The sequence below is a fragment of the Pavona decussata genome, unplaced genomic scaffold (genome assembly GCF_977016875.1).
Source record: "Pavona decussata unplaced genomic scaffold, jaPavDecu1.1 SCAFFOLD_55, whole genome shotgun sequence".
NCBI classification, from domain to species: domain Eukaryota; kingdom Metazoa; phylum Cnidaria; class Anthozoa; order Scleractinia; family Agariciidae; genus Pavona; species Pavona decussata.
This window is the reverse complement of record NW_028145477.1, coordinates 640,491-657,500: the sequence shown is the minus strand read 5'-3', so window position 1 is coordinate 657,500 and position 17,010 is coordinate 640,491. Positions and strand designations below refer to the sequence as shown.

Sequence of the window (17,010 nt, the reverse complement as noted above, 5' to 3'; positions counted from 1 at the left end):
AGAGGTTCGCCTGTAGTTCCAAATAGCTACAAGTAAACAAAAAAAATTAAATTTTTATGGCCCGTGAAATAACAGGCGGCACAAGCTCAAGCTGTGAGCGATGATCATCTTGCGTAATAGCGGTCACGGTGGCAGGTCTATTCCGGGGGTGAGGGGTAGGGGGTGAGGGGTGGGGGTTAGGGGGTGAGTTTTATTTTGTATGGATCGATGATGTACGAATCGTCGGTTTAACGGGGCGCGCCAGCTGAGGGGATCTGCCGGGGGCGCGTTGATGTAGTATTTGTACTGAAGAAAAAGCCTCAGTTCAAAAGAAACACAACCGATCTCGGCGGTCGGGCTTTGCAGTGCTCTACTAATTGAAGTCAATCCAAACCGACAAGCCTTAACAAATGCTACAGAGCTGTAGCATACACAATGGCACATCCAAACTTAATCCTTATGGCTCAGAGTGATCAGTAAGAAACCCCCCATTAAGTATATTTGAGAATTCCCCTCACGATCAAGACAAACACCATTAAGCAGAGCGGCTGCATCAAATTTTGATTTAAAGGGAAGAATCTCTTATACAAAAGGAAAATCGCTTAAAGACATGCTTGTTAATGCAAAACTGAAAGGCTTTTATCAACACAACGGACACACAGTAGGAGTCGCGCAGGTCTGTCAACCCCATTTTAACATGCTTGCCTCCACTTCTGCCCTTTTCATAATAGATTGCAACGCAGTTTATAATGTCAGAGGTCTCAGAGGTTAGCAATGTTGTCGATGTAAACGATGTCGCCATCGTGCTTTGACGGCTTTTGAGACCTTTGCCTGGTCGAGGCCAGCTATTATTAACTCGTGTCACGTGTTAGCCCGAGCAAACAAACTACTGTAAGATTAGGAAATCGTCAAAATCATGTGACCCGAATCGGCCTATTTTACGCCTTTTGACGTGCGATTTCTTCCAATTCCAGGCCATTTATGAAGCAAATAAATATTTTTCAATGTCTTTCGGAGGTCGTGTGACTCGTAACTTGAGCTAACTTATGATCTCGCATATACCCGTCCTATCCCGTATCCCGCCTACGAAACGAAGTATATCCCGGTCTCGCCGTTCTGTTTTCATCCCGCATCCCACCTTTAAAATTTCTCGTATCCCACATCCCGCCTCGATTTTTAGCGTCATCCCGCATCCGCCAAACCTATGTTGGACCCTCATTGAAGGTCTTATTTCATCATTTTTAACAAAAGATATAAAAAACCCCATGACACTACGATTATCTCTCATTTATCAATTTTTTTACTCGTAGATCTCTTAAGGTAGATGCAATTTTTGTTTTGAAAAAAATATTAGAAAACGAAAGCACCACGGGAAAGAACTGATAAAGACATTTTATTTGATTTGTTGGTTCATCCATGGACTCAAATTAAAGACAGAACCACCTTGTACAGTATCATAAACAAAAAAAAGTGCTACTCAGTAGCTTTCATTTGAATGGTCACACTTATAAATAGATTCAAATTCACTCTAGGAACACAAAATCTACTGATGGTTGGATCCTATTGGTCCTGTGGGCCGTAAGTGTAATCACAAACACAATTTACGATGGAAATGCTATGAAAATGAATTTATTTAATAATAGGTACACAATGAATTCTTCAAAAAAATTTCCAAGCCCCCAGCAGGAATTAAACCCACGACCTTCCAGTTACAAGTTTAGATGCTCTAACCACTGAGCTATGGGTCGGTTCGTGAAATGACAGTCGCCCCAGTTCAGGAAATCTTTAGCACTTTTGCACATGTGGGGCTAACTCTCTTGGAGAAACCGCAAGGTCAATCATCATTCAAAATAGAAATCCAGTGACAAAACATAGGTAGCCCTAGCTCAATGCTCAAATTATGTGACGCTGGCGTTATGTTACAAAGGTCAACACAAATTGTAGATTGAGCTTGGGTTACCTGTGGTCAAAAATTATGCAGGAATGATTTGTGCTCCAACATTGTCGGCCCGACGAATCGGGCCAACATTTGTCGGGCCAAAAAAACATGGCACTGGAGTTATAAATCCAGCTTATGGGTTTTATAAGCTACTGGTAAAAAACTCTGCCACAGACTGCGCTGAGCTTATGCAGCCATCGAAATTCGAGTGCGTGAATGCATCCCCACATGCGATTAGCAAAGGTGAGGAGCACAATACTGTACAACCAGGGGCACCCTCCACTCCACGGACAACTTGACTATATCGCCATCTTATACAGCGACTGTCCAGTGGAACTGGAAGATTGGGGATGATCTGTTTCACGTGTGATATGAGGAGGTCCTTGATAGTGTCCTGCTCTGTGTCCCAGTGCTGAGTACTGAAGGATTTTGTGGCATGTATCAGAAGAGAAGGGCCAATATCTGTTGGATCTGAAAAAGTTGAAACAAACTGGAGTAAGATATCAAGCAAAGAAAGATCAGCTGCCAGTCTTAGACGCAGGTTAAGACCTGGATACACAAACTTGATTTAATATACATCTTAGATGGATGTATCAAAGTGGTTGCTACCTATGCAATTCATGATTTTAATTTAGTATGTTATTATTGGTAGTTTCTGATTCAATTTTATGTTGATACAGTTGTATCTTAGATAGCTAGGTTGTTTAGAAAGTTAGGTGTCCTCTATTAGAAGAGGGGACTCCCCTCTGCTAGATTTCGATTGACATGATAATAAAGTCATTATTATTATTATTATTATTATTATTATTATTATTATTATCATTACTTTTTTTGAAAAGAAATGTTATTCAACTTAAAAAAAAATTATTATTATTATTATCATCATCATCATCATCATTATTATTATTATTATTATTATTATTATTAAACAAAACACTTAAAAGATCTTTTTTTAAATTCACAACCTAACTTGCAGTCCTGCGTAAGGTACAGATCCGTTCACACCAGTATGTGCTGGACTCATAGCAACAAGTCAAAATGCCCTGGCTAGACATTTTCGGTACGTTAGAAATGTATAGTAGCGATTGTTAAGAAAATGTTGATATTGTTTCCTAAGGAGAACGTTAGTCATTGAACCGACACAATGGATAAACAATGTTGAAAATAAAATGAAATAAAGTAACTAAAACAAACAAAACAATGCTGGTGCAGTACTCTCCCAACCAAGCTATCTAGCCAACTGGGAGCTGGTGATATTGTGAGTTCGTAATATACCCGCGGAGGATGAATAAATCGATATGAATATATGAAACATATATTTGGGAGGATCTTTCTCCTATTAATTTTTATCTTTCACATGCAGTTCAAATATGTGTTTCATGTATTCATATTAGTTGATTTCATGCTTTTAGCTTATTGCTTCTAGCTTGGAACTAGCCTGCGAACAGGCTTCCCGCCCAGCCGCGGGAAGCTATATTGCTTCTTAGGGAGTCCTCCCATTCTCCTGGCCACTGGTTGAGGTGCCTAGGGGACTGTTTACATGGAAGAAGGAAGATGCTAGCTGCAGGAAGTTCCTAGATGGTGGATCATCCTAGCGATCATCCTTTTCTGTATTCAGTTTATATGCAAAAGGTTGTACTTGGCCCTAAGGCTAGGATCTTTCTAGCGATAGGATCTTCCTAGCAGAGAGATAGGAAGATTCTAGTGCTGGGAAGATCCTAGCACCATGTAAACTTCTTTCGCTTGGAAAGTCTCAGTACTTGGGCGTTCAGCTGCTAAAGGCTGAGAAATTTTCATCATTTCCTTCTGCAAAATTAAAACTTCTGCAAGTCAACCAAACGAAAAGTTGTTTTGCCTTCTAGGATCTTCGAAGAGCTAGGATGATCCTCCCTTCATGTAAACAGGGCCCTATAGGTTACCCATCAAATCCTCAGCACGATGCGAACAGCACAAGCCAATCTTGCAAGCCAGCTACACAGGTTAAGAAAAAGTGTTATGTAGTCAGTTTAAACCTTACCTTTACCAAACCTCTTTCTTGTATCCACTGACATAAACGCTATGTTAGGATCCCCAACGGCGTACTTACAAGTCCATGGCACATTTATTTCAGCTCCAGAGTCAAAATACAAGCCTACTGCAAAACGTGACGAATATTCCACATTTTCCAGGAAAGATCTTTTACTTTCCAGAAAATCTTGAATGGTGCCTTTTAAACCAAGCAGTTGGGGCACTGGAATCGTTATTATAACTGAATCAAACTCTGTGGTGTTGTCATGGAGGTCCGTCACTTGCCAAGCCTTCCTGCACTGGGCATCATTTCCCGGCTTCTCACAATAGTTTACTGCACTACAGTGGGTTTCATAGAAAACACTGGATTCTACAAATACAAGAGAGAAGTTTACAAGCTCTCACGGGGCAGAAAGGATGTAGTGAATAATATTGAAATAATAAGGACTGGAGATGTGGTGTGCACCACCAACTTCTTTTAGTCTTGGTTCTAATGCACTGTACCAGAGGGATGCGGGGTGTCTGTTTAAATTAGGCGTGCTTCAGTGCAAATGTGATTTTTGATACAAGTTTTGTTGCCATTCCCTGCAATTTTTCTTGATCAAGGATGGAACTTCAAATTGCTCCCATAAACCAGCTGCAATTTCAGCGCAATATAACCATACATTTTCTGAGAAATCCAACAAATTTCAAATGAGTATTAACTCGCATGTTTGAGTTGCCCTTGTGATGTTGCTACGATAATTTGCGCTGAAATTACTTCGATTTTACACAATGCAATCTTCAGCTGTAACTTGAGCGTCATTTACAAAAGTGGAATTGGTCAGTGGATTGTCTCAAATAGATTACTAAACTAGACAGGCTTATGGTAGATAATTTGTAGATACAGATTGGTTAAAGATGTCCAGAGTTAAATTATCAGTAAGAACGAGTGAGGTAGACTGTTCAATTGAGATATAATTCAATATTGTTCTACAGTAAAAGGAGAGATGGTGAGAGGTGGTTGATGTACAGTACCGCCTGAAATCATATGGACATCAGCACGCTTGAACCACAATGGCAGAAGGCATGAAGCCCACCTGTAGGAGGAACGAGATGACATTGACCGTGCAGTTCATGAGACAACACTGCGTGAGGTGGACACAAGGGCAAACTGTGCACACTACCCTCGTGTCCACCTTGTGAAACCAGCGGTCAATGTCCAAACGATTTCAGGTGGTACTGTAAATGGTGGGATGAAACTGTTATAATGGGTGTCCCTGGTTTTGCTTATTACTAACATGTTATAGGTAATTTCTTGTGTCAACTGGAATTGTGCCGTGGATGATCATGTACAGCATGATGAGGCACAAGGGATGTCCAGCCTAAGCCAAGTATAGGGCTCATTTTAGGGAGGGAAAAGGGAGGGGGGGTTCAGAACAGGAACAGTGCCTAGCAAAAATAAAACACACCTGAGGAGTGTAGAAAATGCTTGACTATGGTATTAATCCCTGATGGTGCCACAAAGTTGTGTTTTATCTCTGATTCTTTTTCTCCTTCAATGGTCCCTTTGAATGGTTCCAACACCTTAGCAGATAAGAGTTCCTGATAGAAACTAAAAAGTTCAAGAAATATATAGAGAGTGGACGCAAGATTTAGTTATTCATCTTGTTGTTACATTATTGATGTCTGTCGGTGTGATGTGAGTATAGAGTTGAACCTTTGTGTACTACTCCTACTGGCAAACACCACTCACCACTCACTCAGAATACTTGCCAACTTTTTCTAACTCAAAGACGTGAGATTTTCATCCTGGGAGAGCCAGGATTTTCGAAGACTACACCTTAGTCTATATCCCAAGATTTCTGAAGATTTCTGAAGATAACCAAAGACGTTCCAAATGTTTCTTAAGTGAAGTTCTCAAGAAAATGATTATGCTCCATATGGACCTTCAAAAATCAGAGATTTTGGGGAAAGTGTCGTCATTTTACTCACTTTACAAGGACGTTTTGTTTCTTGCATTGGTTTGAAATTACATATGTTTTTGAAATTGTGTCAGTTAAGGCTGTAATAGCTCACAATTTTCAACCAGGCATGACAAATTGGTTCGTAAGCATGAGCTGAAGTGAGATTGAAGGTTTCAACCTGCCGGCGTAACTCATGCCTTAGGCATGAGAGTTGGCAGGTATACCTCAGCCACATAAAAGATTGTATTTTAACCTTACATTAATGCATTAGTCAATTCCAGCAATTCTCATTCTCTCTGCTTTGAGAAAAGTCCTGCAGGGAACAAGTTTCTTCTTCTTCTTCCAAGAAACCCCACCTCCATCAAAAAATGAAGATTCTTGTACTGGGTCGTTAAAAATAAATAAAACCCCCTACCCATTTCACTTACCATTGATAGGTGAATCAAACTGGGTATGAATAAATTCATCCTTTCATTAAGGTATGTGCCATATCAAGGGGTGTGGTTTTATTGAGCCCCTTTAGTCTGAAATGGGTACAGATTTTAACAATTTTGGTCTCTAGTCTGAAAGCATAGCGGAGGCCAGGGTGCAAAAGGGTATGAAGAGGCCAAATAAGTGTCAATTTTAGAAGCTACATGGGAAAAGGGTATGGACAACTTAGAGATTTAACACTGAAATGGGGTCAGTGTTCGGAAGACTGGGTGGCATTCCATGACCAAAACTTCCATCGTCTTCTTTTCCCCCTTCCAACCCCTCTGGGTTTTCAGTAAGTTCAATGATCAATTTCATTACTAGCCTGCATGGTGCTAGAAAGGTGCAGGGAGAAGGAGAATCACGCCTGCATGACGCGCGAGGGAAGGGGAGAAAGAAGCTTCCTTTGTCCTCTCTCTCGCTCCCCTCGCGCATTTCGTGCATGCATGATTTCTCTTCTCCCTTCCCTTGCTAGCCTATAGATATATATAGGGTCATTCCGTTTATTATTTGCACACCCCCCCTCCCCCACTGATAGCTTTTGTGTCTACCCCTTTCAGAAATTTTCAGAAATAACTATTCAAGACTCCTTCAGAAATGAAGATCAAAGTGCCGACACATGCCCCTTAGGAAAAAGAAAAAGTTCAAAGATACTGACATAAATGCCCCCTCAGAAATAACTCTTAAAGACCCCCTCCCTCCGCCTCAGATTTCCCATTCCCTCAATAGGGGCAGGGGAGGGGGGGGGGGAGGTGAGATATTAAATGAAATGGCCCCTAGCGCCTTCCATGCAGGCTATTGCACTGCGTAACATAGGAACTGGTATTAAACTGGTAGAAATCGACGTTATCGTACGAATCAATACATTTATATATATACCTTTCGTGAGAGCGCGCATAATAAGCAGTCGTGGCTGAGATGTACTGCGCTCCAAGATCAACAGTAGCCCGTGAATCGGTCGGTGATCTGTTTGTGTTCATTCTTCCCCCCGCTCCACGCGACTTCTCCCACACGGTGATATCTAAGATGTGCTTTGGAAATTTTCTGCGGAGTAAAGAAGCTGTCACAGATCCTGTGAGACCTGCACCGACGATAAGCAATCGGTGAGGTGAAGGCCGAGGCATTTTATCTTTATCGCTCAACTTTTTGCTCATAATCCCAGTGTAACTCGAATTTTTGATTTTTCTGTCATGTAATTTTAACGAAAAGTCTTATGAAGCATGGTGATCAGCGGATGATAACATGAATGTATGAACACAACTGATATTATTTTAGGAAGGGGAAAAAGCAAGAAAATGGGCAATTTGTGGTAATTTGTGAGGTTTCTTCAGGAAATCCTGGCTCATGGCCTCGATTTTTATAGCAGAATTGATTCCCGTGGAATCCTAAAATCTAAAAGAACCTCCAGATTTTCATCATTCGTCTTAAAAGACTCGCAAAATGGAGTTTGTTCGCAAGCTTGTCGGCCGACCTGTACGACCAGGCTCAAACATCCATCAAGGCTCGAACCAAGATGAAGCGCTTTCCTTGATGCATTTGCGAAAACTTTTCATGGAATTCCTCCACTCGCCTGTTCCGCTAACCATCCGTGAGCAGGAATCCAAACTCTACATGATGCTTCCCTTGTTTTGCAAGGTTTTTGGACACGCGAAGCCGAGTAGTATGACGGAGAAGTTTGGAGATGTTTGCCAATTTGCTGCTCACGTTTCTCGACTCATGGTGAACGAGATTCGTCGCCGAGCAGCTAATCAATCCAACGATGCTGCGAGTAAACTGATTATCGCTTTTCTTATGCGTGATTCAGCTGAGGATACTGTTTCTGGTTGGAATCTTTTGAATACACTCAATATTCTTGCATCGGCTGATACCCCTGTTGTTGAGTGCATGGTTGCGGCAAGTTTACCCTCGAACATGGTCAAATGCCTTTATTTATTTTACCATTTGCCCATCCTCGAGAAGACTAACGAAAAGAGTAGTGAAGACGTTCAAGATGATGCTCAGACAATCCAAAAATTATACACTCAAGTGTTGGTAAAACTCTGCAATTATACAGCCACCTCACGTGAGCTTGTACACACAGATGACCTCGCGTTGCTTTTCAAAGCGATTTCCTGTCCTATTCCGAAACACAATGCACAGTGGCGGAGTAGCGTCTCGGAAATATTAATGACTTTAACACGACATGGCCTAGACAGGGAAGTTGTGCATTACTTACACAGTAAGTATTCTATGCCTAATTGGGTTATTGTCTCCAACATGCCGCCTTCAATATCGACATTTTTATTCATCGATAATGTTTTGACGATTCTTGAGTGGTTGTGAATAATTCACATCTTTTTGTCGCGTTGGCTGTTTTTATGTCAAACAGGGGCATTTCTCAAGCACTTTCTTTTGTTATATTATATTTGTTTTCCCAGAAAGCAAAACCAGGTATATTATTATTTGCATCGTTTTTTTTACAGTTCTCAAAATTAAATGTAATCAAAACTCAATTAAAAAATTTCTGTGATCTTGGGTCTTCTGACATTTTTGCGGCATTGGATCAAATTCCTTGTTGCACTCATGACTGGGCTAAATTATTATTGCGAAGCAGGTCGTTTGCAATAATTATAATTTACTTATTGCCTGTCATGAAAACAATTCCAGCCTGTTTATTATTTTATTATGATTATTTTGTCTCCAATAATTTTAAATCCTATAAGGTTATTTTCTTTTTGTCCATAGTGGTTTCAGCTGAAAATTTACAGTCAGTCAAACATACAAATTTTATCCTGGCCAAAAATACGCAGGACAGAACACAAAATACAATGTAGCATTGTCTGTGAACATTTTTATTCTGCATATCTATAACCTGTCTCCATAATTACGTGGGATGCCTGTGCAGCCCACGTTATAAAATGGGGGCCGTTTGTATCCACAAATGCGCATCTTTCAATTATTAACTCGTTTTAGATGTATCAAATTCAGTTTTCTCCTAGAGGGGATCTTTTTGTCTCGTATTGTCCTTATTGTCTTTAACAAAAACGGTCCAATCAGAATGCAATATTTTAGTGTATGTCAGGAGGGATCGGACGGGAGCTAATTACTATTGTGATTATTCAGGTCCTAGTGGTCTCTCAGTGGAACTGAAAAGGATTGACTTTAGTGGCGTGGCCATATTGTTTTAATGTTTTAGATTCCAATGTGCCGTTTTCAAAAAGAAAACTAACCCTTTTGAAGCAGTAAATCGAAAGAATAACTTCTAAGAAGCACTCGACAGTGAAAACGGTGGAAATTGGAGAGTTCAAAGCGAAGGAATCATGCTTCTGTTTGACAGTTGTAGAACCATCCAGAATACGTGGGGGAAAGATCATTGATATGCTAAAACACACATCGCATGACTTTGTCGATTTGATGCTTAAACGCAACTTGAAATCCACTTCACAAAAAGATTAAAGGTTTGATTGTCAATTTTTACTAAAAGTTTTCATTTAGGAAAGCTTTTTGCCTGTTTTCTTTCCGTTTTTTTGATGAAACGAAAACAATTTGTAATCTTACATTGTAATCTTACACTTTTATTTACATAACCAGAGTAGAAAACGTGAGTCACGCCACGTTATTCAGCGTTATTGTAATAGAATCCCCGGTACAACGAAAGACTTTTGTATGAGAAGCAAAAATATAATGAAAGTTGTCAAGTTATCATGTATGCAAAAAGTTATGATTAGCAGAGAACTTTTCAGATAAAAAGAGTGCTCCTTTCAGCTGAAGACATTTTCTGGCGGGAACTATTTTTGGGCGGCAAAATTTCCAGTAGCGCAACTCAATATCACGCAATCTTTCTGACTAAAACTGTTCAGTTAGTTCAATCGCGAAGGGAGGGAAGGTTAAAAAATCGGTGAGGCGTACAATAAATGAGGCCACTAGTGCTAAACATAGTCAACGCATCCCACGTAAACGCTCTGAAAAGCGTCTTGTTTTGATTAAGCTGTCTTTGCAATTTTTGGAAAGCCCCCCTCCCACCCCTCCCCCAAACAATGTTAATAGCAACTGGAATCACTCGGGCTGTAGATAAACACAGCAGCATAACAACGTTGCTTGGGGGAGGGGGGTGGGGAGGACAGTTTGTGATGAATTTTGCAAATCGTCCCATTATTTTTTGGCCAGGGCCGGGTTGTTCGAAAGCTAATTAACGCTAATCTAGGATTAAAAGTTAATCGATGTTTTCATCTCGCTCTTTAAAAGTGGTCTTAAAGCCTAATTTCAAGCTAAAGGAAAGAGAAGTCTAAGTCGAAACTGAGTGACAAAAATCTTTTGGAAGAATCTTCACTGATAAGTAATTAAACTTGAATCAAAGCTCACATTAATCCAGGATTAGCTTAATCGGGCTTTGAACAACTGGGCCCAGGATTGAAGCTTATAAAAGAGGTGATTAAAAGTGGACAAGGTGTCTCAAACTAGGAGGCATGGTAACTAACATAATTTGGAAAAGTAGTAAGGGCTCACAAAATCAGGATGGATTACGAATAGTCCGTGGTTTAGTCCAAGTTCATTTTAAATTTAATATTTTTGATACCCAAGATAAAACTGAATTTGGATGAACTCATTCGATAACTTCCCATTTAGATAAAGTTTAGCCAGAAGATATACGTACATTAGTAATGTTGATATAAATTTTTGTAGTAAAAATAACTGTAAAAATGCTTATTGGGTGTTGTCAGCTATCAGGTGCAAAAATTGTGAAAATTGGAGAAAAACTAAAACCCAAACTAAAATCAATACAGACCCTTTCTGATCCCTACCCTCTAAATTGTTATTATTGCAGTCAGTCCATGTCATGTGTGACCAGTATTTCCGAGAATGAAACGAACATTTGAATGTCTCTTTGTAATGTCCGACACGTGAATGGAATGTTGAACATTTCTCTGGAAATCTTTCTGAAAAAGACGCATTAACTGAAAAACAGATTCAAAATACTTAGGAAACAATTGTTATTCTTGAAATACTTAATGCTGTAATGTAAAGAAAAATTCATTGCTTTATAGCGTTTATAAACTAGGGAAATTTCTATGGGAACTCTGAAATCTTGTTGGAGATGTTCACAGCTGACAGGTAAATTTCAAAACTATGTTCAAATTTCAAAAATTCAGGTCAATACTGCTTCATTTTATTTATTTGCTTTTTTCTTCTCTTCAGGTAAATCATGCTTTGCTCAATGTCTCATGAACATGAGGCAAATCCAGCAAGTCAGTCCTCTGGAACTTGTAGAAATGATCGTCACATTGGTTTGTTGTCTGAAAGACTCATCTGACATTTCCCATTATTTACTGGCCGATTTCCGAAGTTGCCACGGCTACCTGTTTCTGTCAGAATTGTTGTTGATGTTGGGTGAGATGACAGGGAGTGAAGCGCGTGAAGCTTGTAGAAATGTTGTCCTTTTGGTATCATCACTTGTTTTGGTAGGTCATGTGACCTTAAGACCCCTCGTCAGCATTGGTGCACCATTTCAGGATCCCGCATTTCAGATCCCAGAACCACTTGGTGGAGGTAGGTCTTCTAGCTGTAAGGTAACAGATTAATGACAATATGTCCACTTGTCTTTAGAACTCATCGCCATAACACTGGTGCCTTAAAGGTGGCTGGTGACCTGAGCTATTTAGGCATAGCAATAAGGTACCCATGGGAACCCTGCAAGTGGGAACAACCCCTGCTTGCAGCTTCCAACTGGCACCATCATACTAAAACGAATAGACCCTTCTCCAAAATGGCAGCCGAAAATTCAAATAAGTTAAAATTAAAACAGACATGTCCAATATAGACAAACTGATACGGTCTGAAAACAATCCGTACGGTCTGTACAGATCGTAAAGGCACTTTTCGGTCCGTATACGGTCCGTAAATTGCATCTCATTAAGGACACTTAGAATATTTTCGCTCCTTATCTGAGAGAGGGGCTTGTAAAGTTTGACAATCCGTACGGTCTGTACAGATCGTAAAGGCACTTTTCGGTCCGTATACGGTCTGTAAATTGCATCTCATTAAGGACACTTAGAATATTTTCGCTTCTTATCTGAGAGAGGGGCTTGTACAGTTTGACGATCCGTACGGTCTGTACAGATCGTAAAGGCACTTTTCGGTCCGTATACGGTCCGTAAATTGCATCTCATTAAGGACACTTAGAATATTTTCGGGTCTTATCTGAGAGAGGGGCTTGTACAGTTTGACGATCCGTACGATCTGTACAGATCGTAAAGGCACTTTTCGGTCCGTATACGGTCCGTAAATTGCATCTCATTAAGGACACTTAGAATATTTTCGCGTCTTATCTCAGAGAGGGGCTTGTACGGTTTGACGATCCGTACGATCTGTACAGATCGTAAAGGCACTTTTCGATCCGTATACGGTCTGTAAACTGAATGTAAGTTGAAAAGTAAACAAAATATAACCTAGGGGCTGATGCTGTGAAATACAACAAACATATGTTTCTTCGTTCTTTAGTGTGAGAAACTAAATGATGCGTTTCTTACAAAACATTACAATCGGCTGGATCCCACGTTCTTTAAGAACGCTGTTAAGCGTCAGTAAGTGGGACAAAATGAAAATTGAGTCCATGGAAACCTGCATGTTTACCTCGTTCTATCAACGTGAGCGACCAAATGCATGATGCGTTTCTCGTTGAAACAGAAAAGAAACTAGAAGTAAACAAAATATCAACTAGGGGCTGACGCTGTAAAATACAACAAATATATGTTTTCTTCGTTCTTTAGTGTGAGAAACTAAATGATGCGTTTCTTACAAAACATTACAATCGGCTGGATCCCGCGTTCTTTATGAACGCCGTTAAGCGTCAGTAAGTGGGACAAAATGAACTTTGGGTCCATGGAAACCTGCATGTTTACCTCGTTCTATCAGCGTGAGTGACCAAATGATGCGTTTCTCGTTGAAACAGAAAATACACTAGAAGTAAACAAAATATAAACTTGGGGCTGATGCTGTAAAATACATCAAATATGTGTTTTCTTCGTTCTTTAGTGTGAGAAACCAAAGATGCGTTTCTTACAAAACAAAACCTTACAATCGGCTGGAATTAGGAAACGTGTTTCCTGACGACTAATGCAGAATACTATATATTACTATTAGTATTTTATGGAACAAGTAGACTGTACGGTAGTATTGATCAATAACTTTAGTGAGATTTGGTGGCTCCTAAAGGAGCCGTTGTGAGAGATCATTTTGCAATGACCCTCTCTCAGATAAGAAGCAAAAATATTCTAAGTGTCCTTAATGAGATGCAATTTACGGACCGTATACGGACCGAAAAGTGCCTTTACGATCTGTACAGACCATACGGATCGTCAAACTTTACAAGCCCCTCTCTGAGATAAGACGTGGAAATATTCTAAGTGTCCTTAATGAGATGCAATTTACGGACCGTATACGGACCGAAAAGTGCCTTTACGATCTGTACAGACCGTACGGATCGTCAAACTTTACAAGCCCCTCTCTCAGATAAGAAGCGAAAATATTATAAGTGTCCTTAATGAGATGCAATTTACGGACTGTATACGGACCGAAAAGTGCCTTTACGATCTGTACAGACCGTACGGATCGTCAAACTTTACAAGCCCCTCTCTCAGATAAGAAGCAAAAATATTCTAATTGTCCTTAATGAGATGCAATTTACGGACCGTATACGGACCGAAAAGGGCCTTTACGATCTGTACAGACCGTACGGATCGTCAAACTTTACAAGCCCCTCTCTCAGATAAGAAGCGAAAATATTCTAATTGTCCTTAATGAGATGCAATTTACGGACCGTATACGGACCGAAAAGTGCCTTTACGATCTGTACAGACCGTACGGATCGTCAAACTTTACAAGCCCCTCTCTCAGATAAGAAGCGAAAATATTCTAAGTGTCCTTAATGAGATGCAATTTACGGACCGTATACGGACCGAAAAGTGCCTTTACGATCCGTACAGACCGTACGGATCGTCAAACTTTACAAGCCCCTCTCTCAGATAAGAAGCGAAAATATTCTAAGTGTCCTTAATGAGATGCAATTTACGGACCGTATACGGACCGAAAAGTGCCTTTACGATCTGTACAGACCGTACGGATCGTCAAACTTTACAAGCCCCTCTCTGAGATAAGACGTGGAAATATTCTAAGTGTCCTTAATGAGATGCAATTTACGGACCGTATACGGACCGAAAAGCGCCTTTACGATCTGTACAGACCGTACGGATCGTCAAACATTACAAGCCCCTCTCTCAGATAAGAAGCGAAAATATTCTAATTGTCCTTAATGAGATGCAATTTACGGACCGTATACGGACCGAAAAGGGCCTTTACGATCTGTACAGACCGTACGGATCGTCAAACTTTACAAGCCCCTCTCTCAGATAAGAAGCGAAAATATTCTAAGTGTCCTTAATAAGATGCAATTTACGGACCGTATACGGACCGAAAAGTGCCTTTACGATCTGTACAGACCGTACGGATCGTCAAACTTTACAAGCCCCTCTCTCAGATAAGAAGCGAAAATATTCTAAGTGTCCTTAATGAGATGCAATTTACGGACTGTATACGGACCGAAAAGTGCCTTTACGATCTGTACAGACCGTACGGATCGTCAAACTTTACAAGCCCCTCTCTGAGATAACACGTGGAAATATTCTAAGTGTCCTTAATGAGATGCAATTTACGGACCGTATACGGACCGAAAAGCGCCTTTACGATCTGTACAGACCGTACGGATCGTCAAACTTTACAAGCCCCTCACTCACATAAGACGTGGAAATATTCTAAGTGTCCTTAATGAGATGCAATTTACGGACCGAAAAGTGTCTTTACGGTCTGTACAAACCGTACGGATCGTAAGGCCGTTTTTTCAGACCGTATCAGTTTGTCTATATTGGACAACCCTCAATTAAAAACATATACCAGCACTAGAAAGAGCACTTTTACTTTTATTAGTGACCCTGCAAAGTTTCAGCATATTAGGTGTAATATCAGCTGAGAAAATGTCAGTTGAAAAATGAAAAATTTACAGACGTTTGTATGACTGGGGGTATGTGTTGCAGGTTAAAATGAATCCAGGTTAAAATGATTTCAACCTAGGTTGATTTGTATTTTCCTTTGTTAAGGTTGGGTAATTTACATCTAAAACAAAGGAAACATACAAATCAAACTAGGTTGAAATCATTTTAACCTGTATTCATTTTAACCTACAACATATGATGTATACCCCCAGTCATACAAACATCTATAAATTTGTCAAATTTCATCTTACATTTCCTAAGCTGATATAATACCTAATATGCTGAAACTTTGCAAGGTTACTAAACTGAAGGTGCTCTTTCCGGTGCTGGTATCAGTTTTTCATTCAGTTGAATTTTAACTCATCCAAATCTGTTGCCGCGATTTTGGAGAAGGGTCTATTAGTGAAAAATTCTCACCTGACCCCCTACTTACGGACACCCAAAACACAAGAGGGCAGGAGCGCTGGGAGCCAGAATCCACTTAGATTTGCTTTAGAGCAAAAGCAACTAGAGATCTGCAATGATTAGCTGCTAATGCCAGCGTGAGATGTGAGGTAAATCACAAGACAAGTAACAAACCCCTGAGATCACCCAGCAGGTTACAGAATGCTTGATAGGGAGAATGCTGAATGCATTAGCTTGAAATTAACTTTACCTAGTAATTTACATTTAGCCATATTTAGTTCGAATTCAGATGCCATACCTCCTGCCAAAAAGTACAGCAGCTGCAATTAACTTTAACAGGAATTTGGCACTTGAGTTTTGGGAGTGACTTTGATTCATATGTGATTCCTCTCATATGCTTAATTAAAGAACAAATCTTAGTGATGTATTTTTTTGTGCAAAAAAGTGTGCAATTTTCTCATGCCTGGTGGTGTATGACCTATCAGGCTCGAAGCTTCCACGTGCAAGAAAGATTCCTGAATTAGGTTAACCAGGTGCACTGTATGAATTGTTTGTTTCTCCAGAGTTGAATATTATGGTGTTTAGTAAGCAAATAAAATAAATAATGAATAAATGGGAATTTCAGTGGCACATTCACAGAGTGGCTATTCGTCCACTGTTTCCAGGTCGAATTGGAATTTGGAAATGCAGGTTTTTGTAGAGGGAGGAAAACCAGAGTACTCGGAGAAAAACCCTCGGAGCAGGGACGAGAACCAACAACAAACTCAACCCAGATATGGCGTCAACTCCGGGAATTGAACCCGGGCCACATTGATGGGAGGCGAGTGCTCTCACCACTGCGCCATCCCTGCTCCCCGTCATCCCTGTACATTGTATGCTCTTTGAATGGCGAGACATGCCACAGTCAAACTTGGTTAGGATGGTTATGACTCATTTTTGGCTAAAATAATTTTATTTATTTAGTCATTAAATGAAAAATTATCTTTTTTATTGGAGGAGTAATTTAAATAATATTTTAATCTTTTTTTCATCCAGGGATCAGTGTCCGAAATATTGAAGCATTTCAAGTTCTACAAACTGTTTTTCTCAAGGTAAAGCAATCTTACTGGTCATAATTTTTGTGGGGTACATAATTATTCTAGATAACAAATGGTTGAAATGGTTTTTTTTGTGATGACAAGTATCCCATCCAGGGAAAAAAGGGCTGTACCAAACTGGGCTTGAGGGGGGGAGGGGGGGT

The 17,010-nt window shown here is 40.1% G+C and overlaps 2 protein-coding genes across 3 annotated transcripts in view; one reads left to right on the top strand and one right to left on the bottom strand.

Annotated features, from left to right (window-relative positions):
- Positions 1-1,592: 1,592 nt before the first annotated feature.
- Positions 1,593-7,521, bottom strand: LOC146480133 (renalase-like). The gene is made up of 4 exons (XM_085109994.1): positions 7,222-7,521; positions 5,377-5,519; positions 3,936-4,295; positions 1,593-2,389 (listed from the first exon to the last, which is right to left on the bottom strand). The coding sequence occupies exons 1-4, from the start codon at positions 7,494-7,496 to the stop codon at positions 2,061-2,063; spliced, it is 1,107 nt and encodes a 368-aa protein (XP_084966120.1). The 5' UTR covers positions 7,497-7,521; the 3' UTR covers positions 1,593-2,060.
- A 108-nt stretch (positions 7,522-7,629) lies between these two features.
- The window catches only part of LOC146480132 (WD repeat and FYVE domain-containing protein 3-like), a 72,345-nt gene continuing 62,964 nt past the window's right edge, over positions 7,630-17,010 (top strand). The window contains exons 1-3 of one of the 2 annotated variants that reach the window (XM_085109978.1): positions 7,630-8,560; positions 11,518-11,868; positions 16,806-16,861. In XM_085109978.1, the coding sequence (XP_084966104.1) occupies positions 7,783-8,560; positions 11,518-11,868; positions 16,806-16,861 (1,185 nt within the window). In that variant the 5' untranslated portion in view covers positions 7,630-7,782. The remainder of the gene's footprint in view (positions 8,561-11,517; positions 11,869-16,805; positions 16,862-17,010) is intronic. The other variant, XM_085109976.1, reaches the window with a different exon arrangement.

What these genes read in the sequence shown, in the direction of transcription:
- LOC146480133 (XM_085109994.1), bottom strand. Translation starts at nt 7,496, where the DNA reads ATGAGCAAAAAGTTGAGCGATAAAGATAAAATGCCTCGGCCTTCACCT. An exon ending in TATGCGCGCTCTCACGAAAG is followed by an intron (nt 5,520 to 7,221) that starts GTATATATATAA and finishes TGAACTTTTTAG; the next exon opens with TTTCTATCAGGAACTCTTAT. An exon ending in GCATTTTCTACACTCCTCAG is followed by an intron (nt 4,296 to 5,376) that starts GTGTGTTTTATT and finishes TTGTATTTGTAG; the next exon opens with AATCCAGTGTTTTCTATGAA.